Source organism: Gigantopelta aegis, chromosome 10, assembly GCF_016097555.1.
Source record: "Gigantopelta aegis isolate Gae_Host chromosome 10, Gae_host_genome, whole genome shotgun sequence".
NCBI lineage: Eukaryota > Metazoa > Mollusca > Gastropoda > Neomphalida > Peltospiridae > Gigantopelta > Gigantopelta aegis.
The window spans coordinates 33,345,415-33,360,725 of NC_054708.1; the positions used below are offsets into that span (position 1 = coordinate 33,345,415).

The 15,311-nt window shown below is 35.6% G+C and overlaps 1 protein-coding gene across 1 annotated transcript in view; it reads right to left on the minus strand.

Annotated features, from left to right (window-relative positions):
- The window catches only part of LOC121383591 (E3 ubiquitin-protein ligase UBR4-like), a 129,182-nt gene that overhangs the window by 70,740 nt on the left and 43,131 nt on the right, over positions 1-15,311 (minus strand). The window contains exons 34-52 of the mRNA XM_041513681.1: positions 14,932-15,126; positions 14,593-14,656; positions 14,035-14,111; positions 12,756-12,870; positions 12,016-12,086; positions 11,115-11,262; positions 10,334-10,537; positions 9,428-9,457; positions 8,744-8,917; positions 7,748-7,999; positions 7,142-7,231; positions 6,437-6,529; positions 5,964-6,023; positions 5,192-5,416; positions 4,216-4,300; positions 3,238-3,310; positions 1,236-1,416; positions 952-999; positions 403-559 (exon numbers count right to left, since the gene is read on the minus strand). Of these exons, the coding sequence (XP_041369615.1) occupies positions 403-559; positions 952-999; positions 1,236-1,416; positions 3,238-3,310; positions 4,216-4,300; positions 5,192-5,416; positions 5,964-6,023; positions 6,437-6,529; positions 7,142-7,231; positions 7,748-7,999; positions 8,744-8,917; positions 9,428-9,457; positions 10,334-10,537; positions 11,115-11,262; positions 12,016-12,086; positions 12,756-12,870; positions 14,035-14,111; positions 14,593-14,656; positions 14,932-15,126 (2,342 nt within the window). The remainder of the gene's footprint in view (positions 1-402; positions 560-951; positions 1,000-1,235; positions 1,417-3,237; positions 3,311-4,215; positions 4,301-5,191; positions 5,417-5,963; positions 6,024-6,436; positions 6,530-7,141; positions 7,232-7,747; positions 8,000-8,743; positions 8,918-9,427; positions 9,458-10,333; positions 10,538-11,114; positions 11,263-12,015; positions 12,087-12,755; positions 12,871-14,034; positions 14,112-14,592; positions 14,657-14,931; positions 15,127-15,311) is intronic.

Here is a 15,311-nt window from a genome sequence, read left to right on the forward strand (position 1 = left end):
CATTTTAGCCTGCTGTAACCCAACTTATTATTTTCAAACCTGCTGGTCGATGTAATATCATTTTCATTATTATACTGAAAGAAAGAAAAAAAGGAAACCAGAAATTAATTTGAGTGATTTTTATGAATCTGTTTGGTAAAAGCAAAGTTGTTGCTTTTTTTTAATTAAAGGAAAGGGGGTAGAGAGAGGTGGGTGTGATACTCATTTAAACATAAAAGATTAAAAGATCCTTAAAAAACTAAAAATAAACAAAACAATTAAGCATTTCTGATCTTATATACAAAGATTATTTAATGAAAAAAGAAAGAGAGGTGGAAATGGATTTAAAACTAAAAATCACATTCCTGGAGAATATTTTAAAACTTTCTTTCTATGTCCTAAAACTGTGAATGAAAATCGAACCTGATCTGCTTGTTTTCTTCTTTTTTGCAGGTTTAAGGACTGCGATGGGACTCTGTGGCTGCAGGTATGGAGAGAGCCAGAAGTTGGTGTTTTCAACGTTCGCCATGTAGATTCTCAGACTGCCGTCCTCGCAAAGCAAAATCATCGTTGTTCTCAGCTGAAAACAAAATGACTCATTAATTTTTTAACAATAATGACAATTTCTTACAAAAAAAACCTCACAAATTATATTGCTGCTGAAAAATATTCCTAACTGTGGTACATGCAAACTATTAAATATATTTTAAAATTTAGTCTTAAAAAACATATATACTTATCCCAAAGTACATATTATATATTTGTTTACTTTCTACCCTTCCTGATACTGAAATGTAGTGAAACTTGTGCTATGCAGATACCTATGAAGTACCAATAACTGTCCTCCAGACACAGTATAATTCATACAATATCAGATGATTTAAGAATTAGCAAAACAGTCTAAGACAATGGTGGCTGTTTGGTAGGCTATAAAGATTCTTTCATGTTTCTTGTCAATTATAATTTTATTACCTGATCTGTGTTGGATGCAATGTGTCTAATGGCAACCACATCCTGGATCTGTAATAAAACAAAACATATTTATTTTTTAAAATATCAGGATCAGAAACAAGAGAATTGATAACTAAAGGTATTTTATTTAATGCCACACTTATAACAAATGTAATTATAGTCTACAAAGAGAAATCTGTAACTATAGGCTAGATATTTTGGTAAAAAAAAAACCCTCAATAATGTTATTCCATTGTGGAATCTTGGTCTGCAGAAAGCTCTCTTACCACCTGTATTATATTTACCTTTGCCTTGGCTGGCACCACTTTGATCTCCTGCATCATGATGGTATCCGGGGAGACCATGAGTACGACTGGGTTGTTGGAGGTCTGGGCCATGCAGTAGATCAGGCCAGTGTGACCACTGATCTCTGACCACTGCACAAGCGGCTGGTTGTTGTTTCCACCTTTGCCACTGCCATTCGAGCTTTCAAACATAAACAGACTAGAGGTTAACAGATTTGAAACACAAACATAATAGGGGTTAACAGCTTTGAAATACAAACAGAATGGACGTTAACAGCTTTGAAACACAAATAGACTGAGGTTAATGGCTTTGAAACACAAACAGAATGGACATTAACAGCTTTGAAACACAGACTGGAGGTTAATGGCTTTGAAACAAACAGAATGGACGTTAACAACTGTGAAACAAGACTGGAGGTTAATGGCTTTGAAACAAACAGAATGGACGTTAACAACTGTAAAACAAGACTGGAGGTTAATGGCTTTGAAACAAACAGAATGGACGTTAACAACTGTGAAACAAGACTGGAGGTTAATGGCTTTCAAAGACAGACTGAAGGTTAATGGAAGGAAGAAGGAAGGAAATGTTTTATTTAACAACGCACTGTGGTCAAGGACCACAGAAATATTGAGAGAGGAAACCCGCTGTCGCCACTTCATGGGCTTCTCTTTTCGATTAGCAGCAAGGGATCTTTTATATGCACCATCCCACAGACAGGGTAGTACATACTACGGCCTTTGATATACTAGTCATGGTGCACTGGCTGGAATGAAAAATAACCCAATGGGCCCACCGATGGGAATCGATCCCAAACGGACCACGCACCGAGCAAGCGTCTTACCACTGGGCTACGTCCCGCCCCCGAAGGTTAATGGCTTTGAAAGACTAACATAATGGGGGTTAACAGCTTTGAATCACAGACAGAGGGTTAACAGCTTTGAATCACAGACAGGGGGTTAACAGCTTTGAATCACAGACAGAGGGTTAACAGCTTTGAATCACAGACAGGGGGTTAACAGCTTTGAATCACAGACAGGGGGTTAACAGCTTTGAATCACAGACAGAGAGTTAACAGCTTTGAATCACAGACAGGGGGTTAACAGCTTTGAATCACAGACAGGGGGTTAACAGCTTTGAATCACAGACAGAGGGTTAACAGCTTTGAATCACAGACAGGGGGTTAACAGCTTTGAATCACAGACAGGGGGTTAACAGCTTTGAATCACAGACAGGGGGTTAACAGCTTTGAATCACAGACAGAGGGTTAACAGCTTTGAATCACAGACAGAGGGTAAACAGCTTTGAATCACAGACAGAGGGTTAACAGCTTTGAATCACAGACAGAGGGTAAACAGCTTTGAATCACAGAGGGTTAACAGCTTTGAATCATAGACAGAGGGTGAACAGCTTTGAATCACAGACATGGGGTTAACAGCTTTGAATCACAGACAGAGGGTGAACAGCTTTGAATCACAGACAGAGGGTTAACAGCTTTGAATCACAGACATAATGGGGTTCAATAGCTTTAAAACAAACTAGAGGGCAATAGCTTTGAGACAAAAACAAAATGTAGGTTAACAGCTTTGAAACACAGACATAATGGGGTTCAATAGCTTTAAAACAAACTAGAGGGCAATAGCTTTGAGACAAAAACAAAATGTAGGTCAACAGCTTTGAAACAAGAACATATTTTGTGCCCAATGAAAAATCTATCCTGAATTCTCGCTTTACAATGTACAGCTTAAATGTTTTCATTATGCTGAACTGGTATGATCAATAGAAAGCCTTTAGTGTTATATTATTTTCTATTTGCATTTTTCAATGAATGAATGAAGAAAGGAATGAATGAATGAATAACATTTTTTTTTTTTTAATTTGGCCCTATATCTTTTTTTTCTTAATCCTACTGGGCTAAATAAAAAGTGAGAGAGATAATTAAGCCATTATCAAAACATAGCACATCAAGAAACAATGGCTTTTATTTTTAAAAGAGATGATTACCTTTTGAATGTGATGGTAAAAATGTTTGTAACATTAGACATGTCGTTGGACACCGCTGCAACAAAACTCTTGCCTGAAATTGAAATAAATAAAAATGAATGAAATATTTCTAGCAATTTCACATTAAAATGCTTACTTTTACTTTGTGTATATAAAAATGTTAATAATAATATGAATTTAAAAATATCAAGGAGTAACCAGTAGTTGTAATAAAATTGTGTATTCTAATAAATTATGTTTTTAGCTAACATCAACATAATAACCTTTCAAAAGAATAAAGTATAAGCAAAGAAAAAGATTGAATCATGTTATGCAGTTTTATTTTATTAACACTAATCACAACTTGGTAGGAGAAGTTGGATGAAAATGTAAACTTGCCAAGACATAGTTACACACTACTGATATAAAACTTAGCTTACAAAACACATTATGCTATGCTACTCTATAAAAAAAAAAGTCATTAATAATCAGCAGGTAGGTGTTTTTAATAAAGATTCAAAAGGTATCAAATTTCAAAGAAATGCTTCGTGATCGGATGTTAATATTCTTCCGACCCAGTATGCTTATATATACAACATTGTCACTGGCATTTGAAAGCTCTGTTTTGATTGATTAATATTAGCTGGTTGCATGATATCAGTATTTAACCTCAACCAATCAAACTGCATTTTTCTTACTAGGCTTTGCCCATTAAAATGGTGCAAACACCAACTATAATTTTATTTGTAATGAACACGTCAAAACTGTTACCATGAAAACAGACTCCTTTAATTTCACTTTAACATTTAAGAAATGAAATCACATCTTTCAGTTACTAGACTTCACCTCTTACCAGGGCACAAATGCTAGCTATAGTTTTATATGCAATATCACACTTCACAGCCTCTACCATGAAACCAGCCCTCTACAATGTCACTTGAACCTGCTATTTCTACAGTTAATGACATCACTGCTAACAGGCCTGATGAACACTCTTACCCTGCGAGTAGCTGAAGAACAAGAGCTGTAAAGCGTGCGAGTAGAACACAGACACACCTCCACCAGCTACCTGGCCATTGGTTTCCTGAAACACATCATTGACATTAACACATTTTCATATACAGCAAGCTTGTAGTGGCTTGTTGAATTATACGAAAAAAATATGTACATCTTTAGGGCAATATATGATGGGAAAATATCCATCAGATGGGTCTTTAGAGCAATATATAAGAAAAAAAAAGAATATGTCTGACTTTAGAGCAATATTATATAAATGACGAAAAAAAGTGTCTTTAGAACAAAATTTAAGAACAAATTAATGCCTGTCTTTAGAGTCAACTGGTCATTGGTTTCCTGAAACAAAACATGAAATTCTCTAAAACTATTTTAGAATTTACTTGATGGTAGTTGCAATGTACTTCTTTAAATTCTTAAGGTGAATTTAAGTCCTTCATGATATAAACTTAATACAAGCATCATCCACCTCTCCCCTTTTATTTTTATCTATCTCAATAGCATGAAAACAATTTAATAAACAATAATCTGTTATCCATCCATCCATACCTCCTTCATATACTCAAACATATGTGCATCTGTCAATAACCCCCCTCCCTCTATCTCGTCTGGTCCCCCCCCCCCCTCCCCCTCCCTCCCCCTCCCTCCCTCCCTCCCTCTCTCCCTCTCTCTCTCTCTCTCTCTCTCTCTCTCTCTCTCTCTCTCTCTCTCTCTCTCTCTCTCTCTCTCTCTCTCTCTCTCTCTCTCTCTCTCTCTCTCTCTATTTTTATCTTGCATACAAAATAAAGCACAATGTGAAAATCAACCAAATATTTTGAAGTTATTTTCAATTTCTGGCCTGGAATATTAAACATCTCATTTTCCATGTTGTAAAACGAAGATCCTTATCTGCGATGTAGAAATGTAGAATATTTTACACTAGCAAATGTTTTTTGGGGTTTTTTTTCTTTTTTTAATTAACCTTGAGTTCAACATGTTTCATCTCTAGCACGTCTGTGATGTAGAATGGTCCGAGGTTTGCACTGCTGCTGTCCTCCATGACCTGGGTGTAGATGTACCCAGACGAAGACATCAGAACCATGTAATGTCCGTGTTCAGTGAAACAGAACGTCGCGTCACGAATCTTCCCACTGGGCAGAAGGAAATAGAACTGTGGGCTTATTGCATCTGAACCCAAGTCGTAAATCTGAAAAAGGACAACAGGAAATCAGTACTGATTGTTAATAATCTGTTTAATGTTAGTACAAAGGGCTAGCTCAGGCAGTCACCAAATTCACCAACTGTAAATTTTAAAAAAGGTCATTGAATTTTATTTTAATTTGGCGAAATGATTTCTTGTAGTAACTGATATTTTATTGACAAATAAATGGGTTTCCGACATTTATGACAGTAATCAGATAATTTGGCAACATTTTCTGCTCACCAAGTGTTAGTCCTGATAAACCATGAAAAACTACAAGGTACGCTATCAGTGGGTTTTCTTTCCTTTGGTTGCCAAAACAAAGAAATGTTGGGGGTTTTAATGACACATCAACATATGGTTAAGAATGGCCATTTATTATAGTTTTGAAATCTCTTAAAGCATACAAAAGATTTCATGGTACAAGCCAGTTAAGCTTGCTATGCTTCATTATATAAGTGTTAGTTTATTACATAGACACTTGCATCACAAGATTCTGTACCAATGAGTTTAGTATCATTTAAAAAAGGATATTATAATCCACTGCATTTACCTTTACGAAATCAGCTGTCACAATAGCCAGTTCTGTCTGCGAACCTGGCAACCAAATAGCCTGAAATGGAAATTAGCAGTATTACAATTATGCACTTAATTTTTGTTTTGAGTAAACTACAGGTAGATCAGTGAAATACAAAATAAAAAATAATAAAAAATTTAAAATCTGTTTCAACGTTGGAGTTAATTTTGTAAAATAATAATATCCATTAAAAATATAATCAGTATTCTCAATCGAAATCAAAAACACTGGGTAAAATAAGGCATAATTTGCACGCACACCACGCACGCCTGAGACAAAAGAAAAAAATGGTCATTATTTCTTTTGACATATTGTTACAAGTTTAATTTTTAAACCAATTCACAATGCTCATCTTAATAGAAATGCATTCCCCATCTAAACAGTCACTAAGAAGATGACTGAATGTTCACATGACCTATCCGTCCACCAAAATAAACATGTTAACTCGCCTTGATTATGAAATTTCCCGTTGCCAGGGATGGGTGAAGCACAAGATGGTCAGCAACAGATCCAGAACTTGTGAAAGTCAAAACGTGACAGTCCTACAAATGGTGAAATACAAAATGTGTTAGTAGTTTGTTGTAGTCATTTAACATCTGTAACAATGAAGAGACAAAGCTGTCACTGGTATTGTGAATAATAATTCTTTATAAAAATATAATTTGTTGCAGTCATTTCACATCTGTATCAATGAAGAGATAAGGCTGTTACTGGTATTATGGATAACAATTCATAACCGCATGATACCAATCTGCAGTTTGACAATAGATTATGGATTTCAGAACTCAAATAATAGATTTTCAATCACAATCATCAACAGAACACCACTAGAATGAGCATTAGAAACAACAATGCTATCAAATTAAATATCACACCTATCATAAAGGTTTTCAGTGCACTGTGATGAACCTATATAGGTGCAGCCATAAAGTTTAACCAAGTTTTATTGATCTAGGATTTATAGTTTGTAAGAAACGGATCTAAACACAAAAAACATTAACACAAAAGATGATGCCATTGTCGTCACTGCTATTGAAAAAGTAATACCTAAACATAAAATGAAAAGGCAACCCATTAACAATGATAAAACATCTTTATATTAGGCTCTAATGCTCAAAGACAAAATTTCTAAAGATATACTACAAATACAATACCTTGAGACCACAAACTGCCAGAAAGTCTTCATTGCACGGATTACCCACAATAGACAGAACCGTGAATGGGATAGGTGCTGATGAAAGTCTCTGAAAAGTAGCAATGGGTGGGAAATGATTCAATAATAAAGCAACAATGTACACAAAAATCAGTCATTTAAAAACATCACACATTACTACCTATGGCAAACGATAAAGAAGAAAACTACCAAGCATCTAAAATACAGATAGTGCAACATTTAGAAAACAACAACTGAATGCATAGATAATAAGAAGTAGTCAAAGACGGTTCAACGAAAACAGGATTCAAACCTGCTGCATTCAGTTATCTGTGCCGAGTCAATCCAGAGACCGGACCCGGGATCGACATGCCTAAAAAACTTAGTGGTATAGGGGCATGTTAAAAAAGTTCAAGCTCAAGCACTCAGTTATAACACACTGACAGTCTGCAGTCTTGTGCTTGTGACCTTTCTCTTCAAAATAAATATATTACGTCTTTAATTATATTAGCACAGAAACATTTCTGGTCTCTCATTTTTTATATTCAAGTAATGGCAGGCCACATTGTTTGTTTGACCCATTAATATTCACTTATATTTCTTATACCGTGAGAGTTAACTTCTTCTTGCTGGAATCGGCCTGCTTTAAGAGAGCCGACAGCTGCAGGATGGTGATCTTTCCCTTCTCGTGGCTGATGGCGAGATGTTGTCGCTTGCCGTGGTGAGACGAGAGAACGCACATCGCCACACGGTGTATCATGTGGGCCGTGATCAGCTGTCGGATTGTCTGCCCTTGTTCTCCATTGTAGTTCATCCTCACATTCTCAAAGGCTCCTTCTTGAGAACCCAGTGTCACAGTCTGAAAGAAACAACAACAATACAATATTTATATACACACATAAGGCATTTCCTATCATTCGGTTCATGAAAAATCTGTGGCATACACTCTATTATTACAAAAGAAAATTAGATGTAGAGCATATAAAATTGTATTCCTTCAAAATAATATCACAGCTCTGTCTGTATTTTGAGAAAATTTCAGTTTTCCAAAACTATACCTTGTTTGAGCAACCACCTGTCAAACAAGGCCATTTTATTATTTTACCAAATCATCTGTTCCCCAACTGTCCTGTATTAAAATGACAGTCCTCAGTTTGCTGCCACTGTAAGGTTTTTTCGACTAACACAAGCCTTTTTGATGATGAAAAGTACATATTAAATACATTTTGTTTAGAATATCAGTGTCTGTATAAGCAAGGTGTTTATTGTCATTCTAATAGTAGACCAAACTGTATTTTATCTCCAAATAATTTTGTATGTGTGAAAAAAAATATATATTACCAAGTAAACTGAAAAATGACTGCTACAAACATTAGCACATAATCGTAAAAACATTGGATATACAGACATTGGGTGTTCTAAACAAGAAAATGTATGTAATATGTAATTTTAGTTGCATAAAAAGACTGTCGGAAACATCTTACAATGACTGCAACTCAGGTCAGTCCCTTTAAACAGCCACTTTAGACTACACCCTCTGGCAGCTGTTTAACCTGGGTTTGACGGTATATCAATAATTACTGGGGACATGTCCAGTACATACCATCAGCTGATCAGACGTTGTTTCTATTTTCTTTCCCCGTATGTGAAGATCCTCCAGTGCCTTCTGAGCACGTGCGGTGCTGCCCATGGGTGACAAGTTTTGGTAGTTGGCCGTCAGCGGTGGTATTATCTGCTCCATCATCTCGAGTACAGACTGCACAGTACTCGAAGACTCCTAGGAAAAAAGAAGACAACACTTTGTTTAGTAATTTTCATTTTATTTCAACTTATTTTCGTGCTTATATCCAATTATGATTGAAGCAAGCTGTCCTGGGCACACACCTCAGCTATCTGGGCAATCTGTCAAGGACAGTGGGTTAGAGCACACTGATTTATTAATCATCGGCTATTGGATGTCAAACATATGGTCATTTTGAGTCATAGAGAGGAAACCCGCTACACTTTTCCAGTAGTAGCAAGGGATCTTTTATATGCACCATCCCACAGACAGGATAGCACATACCACAGCCTTTCATATACCAGTCGTGGTGCCCAATGGGCCCACCGACAGGGATAGATCCTAGACAGACCGCGCATCAGGGGTCCAATTAACCACTGGGCTACGTCCCGCCCCTCAATAAATGTAGTCCTGTGACCTATCAGATCCTAAAAGTATGTGATCTGAAAAATATCACATATCATTATTATATTGGATACACTACCCATTATATGATAAAGTGCTTACCAAATGGCTTAGAAGAACATCTTTGAATCTCTGAAAGAAAAGAAGAAGAGGAAGTCTGTTGTTTAAAATGTCAGAGATAATATCAGTATGGGGATATTTAGTTATGTTTAAAAACCAATCAGGGCTTCTAGATTATGGTAGCCCCACTCCCATGGCTAGTGAAATTCAGTGTTAGGCTAGTAAATAACTGCTATTGCCATGCCCGACGGCTAGTGAATGTTTTTTGTCAAATGTTGCAGTTAAGTCTATTTTGTAAATATTAATATCCTGCCCATACCCCAACCCCCCAATATTAGTATTTTTAAGCTCTATCTCCCTCTTTAAGAGACATATTTGATTATTACTAGTATTTAGTAAAATTGTATTAACTTTAAAGAAAGTAGGGCTAGTGAATTTTTAATCATGGCTAGTAAATTTCTAAAATCAATGATCCCATGGCTAGTGGATTTTATAAAAATTCTAGAAGCCCTGCCAATGTTGATTTTCTATTTTTTACATTCTCGTATACCTTAATACAAGAATTCCACAAAATTAAATGTCTCGCCAACCATAAAATTTTTCAGTGCAACTATAAACCAAGTTTGAATGACCTAGGACTAATAATTTGTGTGAATTGGTCTAAACTTAAAACTTTAGCATTAAACTTTATGGCAAAAGTTAACACCACCACCTCCACCCTTCAGTAAAGAAAAGCTATGATTCGCCTCTTAACTTAGTAAAGGCGAAACAATAAACGCAACCCCTGCAACTGCCGTGGGCAAATGGCAATGCCGAAGAGTTCTTAATTCTCCATGGCACTTTTTAGCCTTGGACTATATTCAGGGTTTTTATAAGTTTTTTGTCGTGGACATTTTCTTAATTGCAGTGGTTGTAAATGGAGAGACAAAGTGTGGAAAGTGCTCTCACCTCAATCTGCTCACACAGTGTCTCCCTCGACTTGTTGCTCTGTTCCGTGTTCTTGATCACCTCCATGGTCTTCTCCTCGAGACAGGGGGACGAGAGACGGCGCCGCAGCAGGGATGGGTGAGTGGTGTCCATGGAGAATGGGGACTGGGCCGAACCACTGCCGCTGCAGTCTAGTCCACTCTGGGCCGTCCGCTTAACCAGAGACTTAAAAGACACAAGCAAAATTCAATAATGTTCAGCAGTTAATTAATAATTAAAAGTAAATGGATGGGGTTTTTTCATTTGTTAAAACATAAATTGTTCAGTTTGACCTACAATATTAAAACCAAAACAGAACTTAGTTATAAAGAAGCAACGAGCTGTTGGTGTTACTGTTTCTGATTATGGATGTCTTTGGTTGAATTGGAAAACAATACAATGGGTCCGACAATGGGAATCGATCCTATTACCCATCACATCTAAGGCTATGTTGCAAGCACACTACTGTCAATAGCTTAATAATAGGATGCTAAAAAAAACTTAATTCCATTTACAAATAATACATTAAACTTGGGATTCACAAAATCTGTATTCTGATTATTTTCAATGCACATATAAAGAGATTTTTAAGATTTCTGTTTGAACAGTTACTAAGAGGTGTTTAACAGACACTAAATGTGACATATCCTCTAGCAAATGAGAGAAGAAACCCGTTGCTACATCCTGCCTCCAGATAGAAATACATTCAATATCTTGTAACATCTGTCAGCAACTGGAGTGACATTTTATCTTGTAACATTACCTTGCAACTTCCGTCCTCTTTTGCTCCGCAGTCACAGAAGAAGGATCCAAACTTTGCATACGTCAGGTCATGGTCCTTGTGGCACACCTTAGCACAGATCGTACACACTCCGACTCCATCAACCATCTTACAGGTGTGGCAGTGATACCTGAATCATAAACATTTTCTTGCAACAGCACAAGACTCTTGACTTCTACATTTTTAATTCTTTTATATTCAATATTTCCATAGACCTATAGTAAAGCAGTGTAAACAGAAAGAAAGAATGAATGTTTACCACATCGGAGACAGATTACCAAAACAAACAAATTTAAGAAAAAGTTTTTTTGTCTTTTTCTTTCAATGAATACAAAATCTGATCTTTTGAACGGAGTGCATTTCCCTTATCTACCCACAGAATGGTCCAAATATCCTAACAGCCAATGAAAAGGCAAGAATCTTGACCTTTATCATGGGTACTAGCTATCAAAACCCTGCGACTATTTCTTCTTTCTTTCTCTTTTACTTTACATTTAAAGTGACAGACTCTAGTTTTTAAACACCATGGCATATTTTTCACTATTGGAGACGTTCTTGATCATTGAAATCAGCCATTAATTCCTTAGATTGTATTGTTTAGATTATTACTTTCCGTACATACAAGTGTTTCTGGTCATATTGGTGTTTTTAATACCATGAAAAGCATTTCTTTGTTTTCATATTTTCAAAAATGTGCATACCACGACAAGTTCTAGTCTACTTTGTAAAAGGGTATTTCCCTGTTTCAACATCACAGATTTTTGTTTCAGTCTATTTCAATCTATAGGTTTGTAGCTTAACACAACAGGCTGAAACTAGGGCCTGCGATTTTTAACACTCTTTATGTGGTAAACATGCAAGGATGATTTCACTTAAACCGTACCAGTGTTGGTTCATAAATTCTTTCTGGGTGATGGTGAATGTGCAGAGTTTGTTGTTCAGGGATTCTTCATCCTATAAAATAAACACAAATTAAAAATCATTAAGTATTTCTAGGTTTGTCACACTGATTACAAAACGTATTATGGAAACTTTCATTCGACACACAAATCTGAAACGTATCAATTATCAATCACAAACAAGTGAGATGTAGAATCACGCTAGGGTGGAGGTGAGCATGCACAAGGCAATTTGTATGTACAGTGAAACCCCTCAAAACCAGACCCTCTGTAAGTTGGAATTCACTTCAAACCAGTTGTTTTCGTGGTCTCTGTTTAAATAATAGAAGTGAAAATAACTTCTCCAAACAGGATACCACTTAAAACCAGAATTTTTACTTGGTACTGTAGGTGTTCGGTTTAAAGGGGTTTCACTGTTGGCTTGTGCATGCCAAGCCCACATTTTATTTCCACCAGAGGAGAGAAAAAAAACTCAGCAGACACGCCAGCCATAAAAATAATAACTACCATACCTCCGAAACCCCTCCCCCGTGTGATTAATTCTGGTATAGCCCTATGAAAATTCATAAAAGGGTCATAACATTGAATAACCTCAATGGACCCATTCAATTTTTCCCATTCCAACCAGTACCCACCCCCCCTCACCCACCCCCCTCATAAAGGAAACTAGCAGTAACATTTATTTACTTCTGTCACAAGACCACTTGAAAGCCAGTGAACTTACCGAGTCTTCTTCTGCCGAATCTTCCTCCTCCTGAGCGATGTCCTCAGTCCACTCGGGGTCAATGTCAGGTAACTGTCCAATGTCCGTGTCAAGAGGGGGAGACGCAGTTCCAGTTCTGTAACAGTGAAAACAAAATGACAACCTCTAAATTAAATATAATTATTTTATTACAGACTTGTTGGTGAGAACACGATTCATTATATATAACAGCACATACTAATAAGACACAAAGATGTGATAACAATTTAAAGACATGTGACTGCCTGCTCTTAGTTTATGATCCAGTCGCAACAGCGATACCATACAATCAAACAGGCACGAGAGAAATTGATATCTCTGTGATGTATAAGTTGATCTGAAACTGATTACACATAAGGGCAAGTGCCATATTTAAGTTTTATTTGAAAAAGATGTTAAAATTTGTTTTAAATCTGTTTTTTTACAATATGAAAGAAATAAAATACTACATTCGTGTCCATTAGATAGCATTTATCTTCCAACTCATTGTTTAAAAATGTATCCAACTTGTTTTTCGCAAATAACATATGTTTTAAAACAACTCATTCTAATGGCCACTCATGTATCCTGGTGTCATGTGTTTTTGATGCGATGAGCAAAACATTAAAGTATAATAAAAACAATAATTCGTACATATAATAATACTTTACCTTCTCAAGCCACATTAGTTTATTGAGAAAAACAGTGATAATCTCTCATGAACACGTCATCTGTTTTCAATAAGTTTCATAGCTGTCTATTTTAGTCCTTGTTATGGTAGTGTAGGGTAATAATTTACAACAATTCTTCTTTTGAAAATAAAATCATAAAATGTTTGTCACATATTTTTCAGAACAATAAACAGTTTCAATTGAAAACATATTTACATTATGTTCTTGTCATAGATTAACATCCTTTCTCCTTGCTCTATGTAATAAGGGCACCAAAATTTGTATTTCCCTTGTTTTTGTCTTCAGGCTGATAATAATGTCATATCTCGCATAATCTTGTGCTACATGCAGTTACAAATAGTCTCGAAAACATATGTCAATTGTGAGACAGTACGATAGTATTCAATATACCATTCTGTGTAGATGCAAATTTCCATAATGCAATATAGAGATGCAATCATTTTCTTCTTTTTATGAAATTTAGTGAATTCTGTCTCAAAGAATTTCAATTTTAAATCCACTTACAATAACACAGACCCTAAAGATTTATTAAAACTAGCATTTTAACCATTTGAACAAGGCCAATGGCAACAAACAAATTTGTTCATTACCTGTCTGATGACTTTTTCAAAGCTCCCAGTATTTTCCCAACATAGGACAGAAGGCTGCAGAGAGTCTCCAACAAATCCTTAAAAGAAACACCAAAATAATTATTATAATTTTACAATGTTAAGATTGACAATATGGACATAAGATTGGTAATTAAAATTATTTAGTAAATTTCCTAAAATAAAAATATAATGTTTTAATATTCATCCATTTAAAGAAAGGTTTTCTTATGTCTCATAGCTTTCAAAGATGTGTAACATTTCAGATCTGTTTCATAAGTTTTTTGAATTTTTGAATTTGTAACTATTTTGTATCTCATGAATCACAATTTAAAACACCTCAACTCATTACCAATTCTAATTTGTAATTAACCAACTGTGGTTTTTTTTTAATTAGTACTATACATTTGACAATTTACTGTACCTTTGTGTCATACATAAACTATGAACACTGACAACATCAAACTAAATTTGCTGTCTACAATAAGTAATAAATATTTTGAAATTTTAATACATTTTTCTGAATTTTGTGCAGTGTATTAATAATTAAGAAACAAATACCTTTCCTTTTCCTGTATTGGTCAGTGCCTTCTCCATTATTTCTGGTTTGGCCATAAATGTTTTGCTATGAAATGTAGAAAAAATGTTTTTGAAAATAAGACACAAATGAATTCCATTAAAAATTTCTCCTATATATAATTTATATTAACTTTATATCCTGAGTAAAAGTATTTGCAATTTATCATATGAAATGGTACAAGTTTAGTATTCATCATTTATGCATCTCTTCCATATATTCCTATTTTCAGTCAATTAAATACACCCATTATTACATCAAATTGTTAAAAAACCCACTAACTGTGTAATAAACAGAATGACAGTAAAATCAATAAATGTTACCAAATTTCTATCCACTCAGTTGCAGCCTTGAAGAGGGACACATGACCTTGACCTTGCCCAGCTCCAGCCAGCATTCTCATGATGACCATCAGCTCTTGGAATCCAGATATGTCACCCTCTGGGTCCGAGAGAAGGGGGCCGCCCATTGGAATCAAGGAGGAAAGGATAGCCTCACTGACTTCTTCCCCAACCAAGCTGGATAACAAAGCAGAGATCATGACAGTCACAAACAGTGAACCCTAATCTGGATTTCTCTATAAACCAATACTATATCCAGAGTCCAGTTCAGTGACAACAGCTTGGACGAAATGGGTCTAAACATGCACTTTATTTATCATGGTTCGACAAATCCACTAGCCATCGGTCCCGGTTAGTGAATT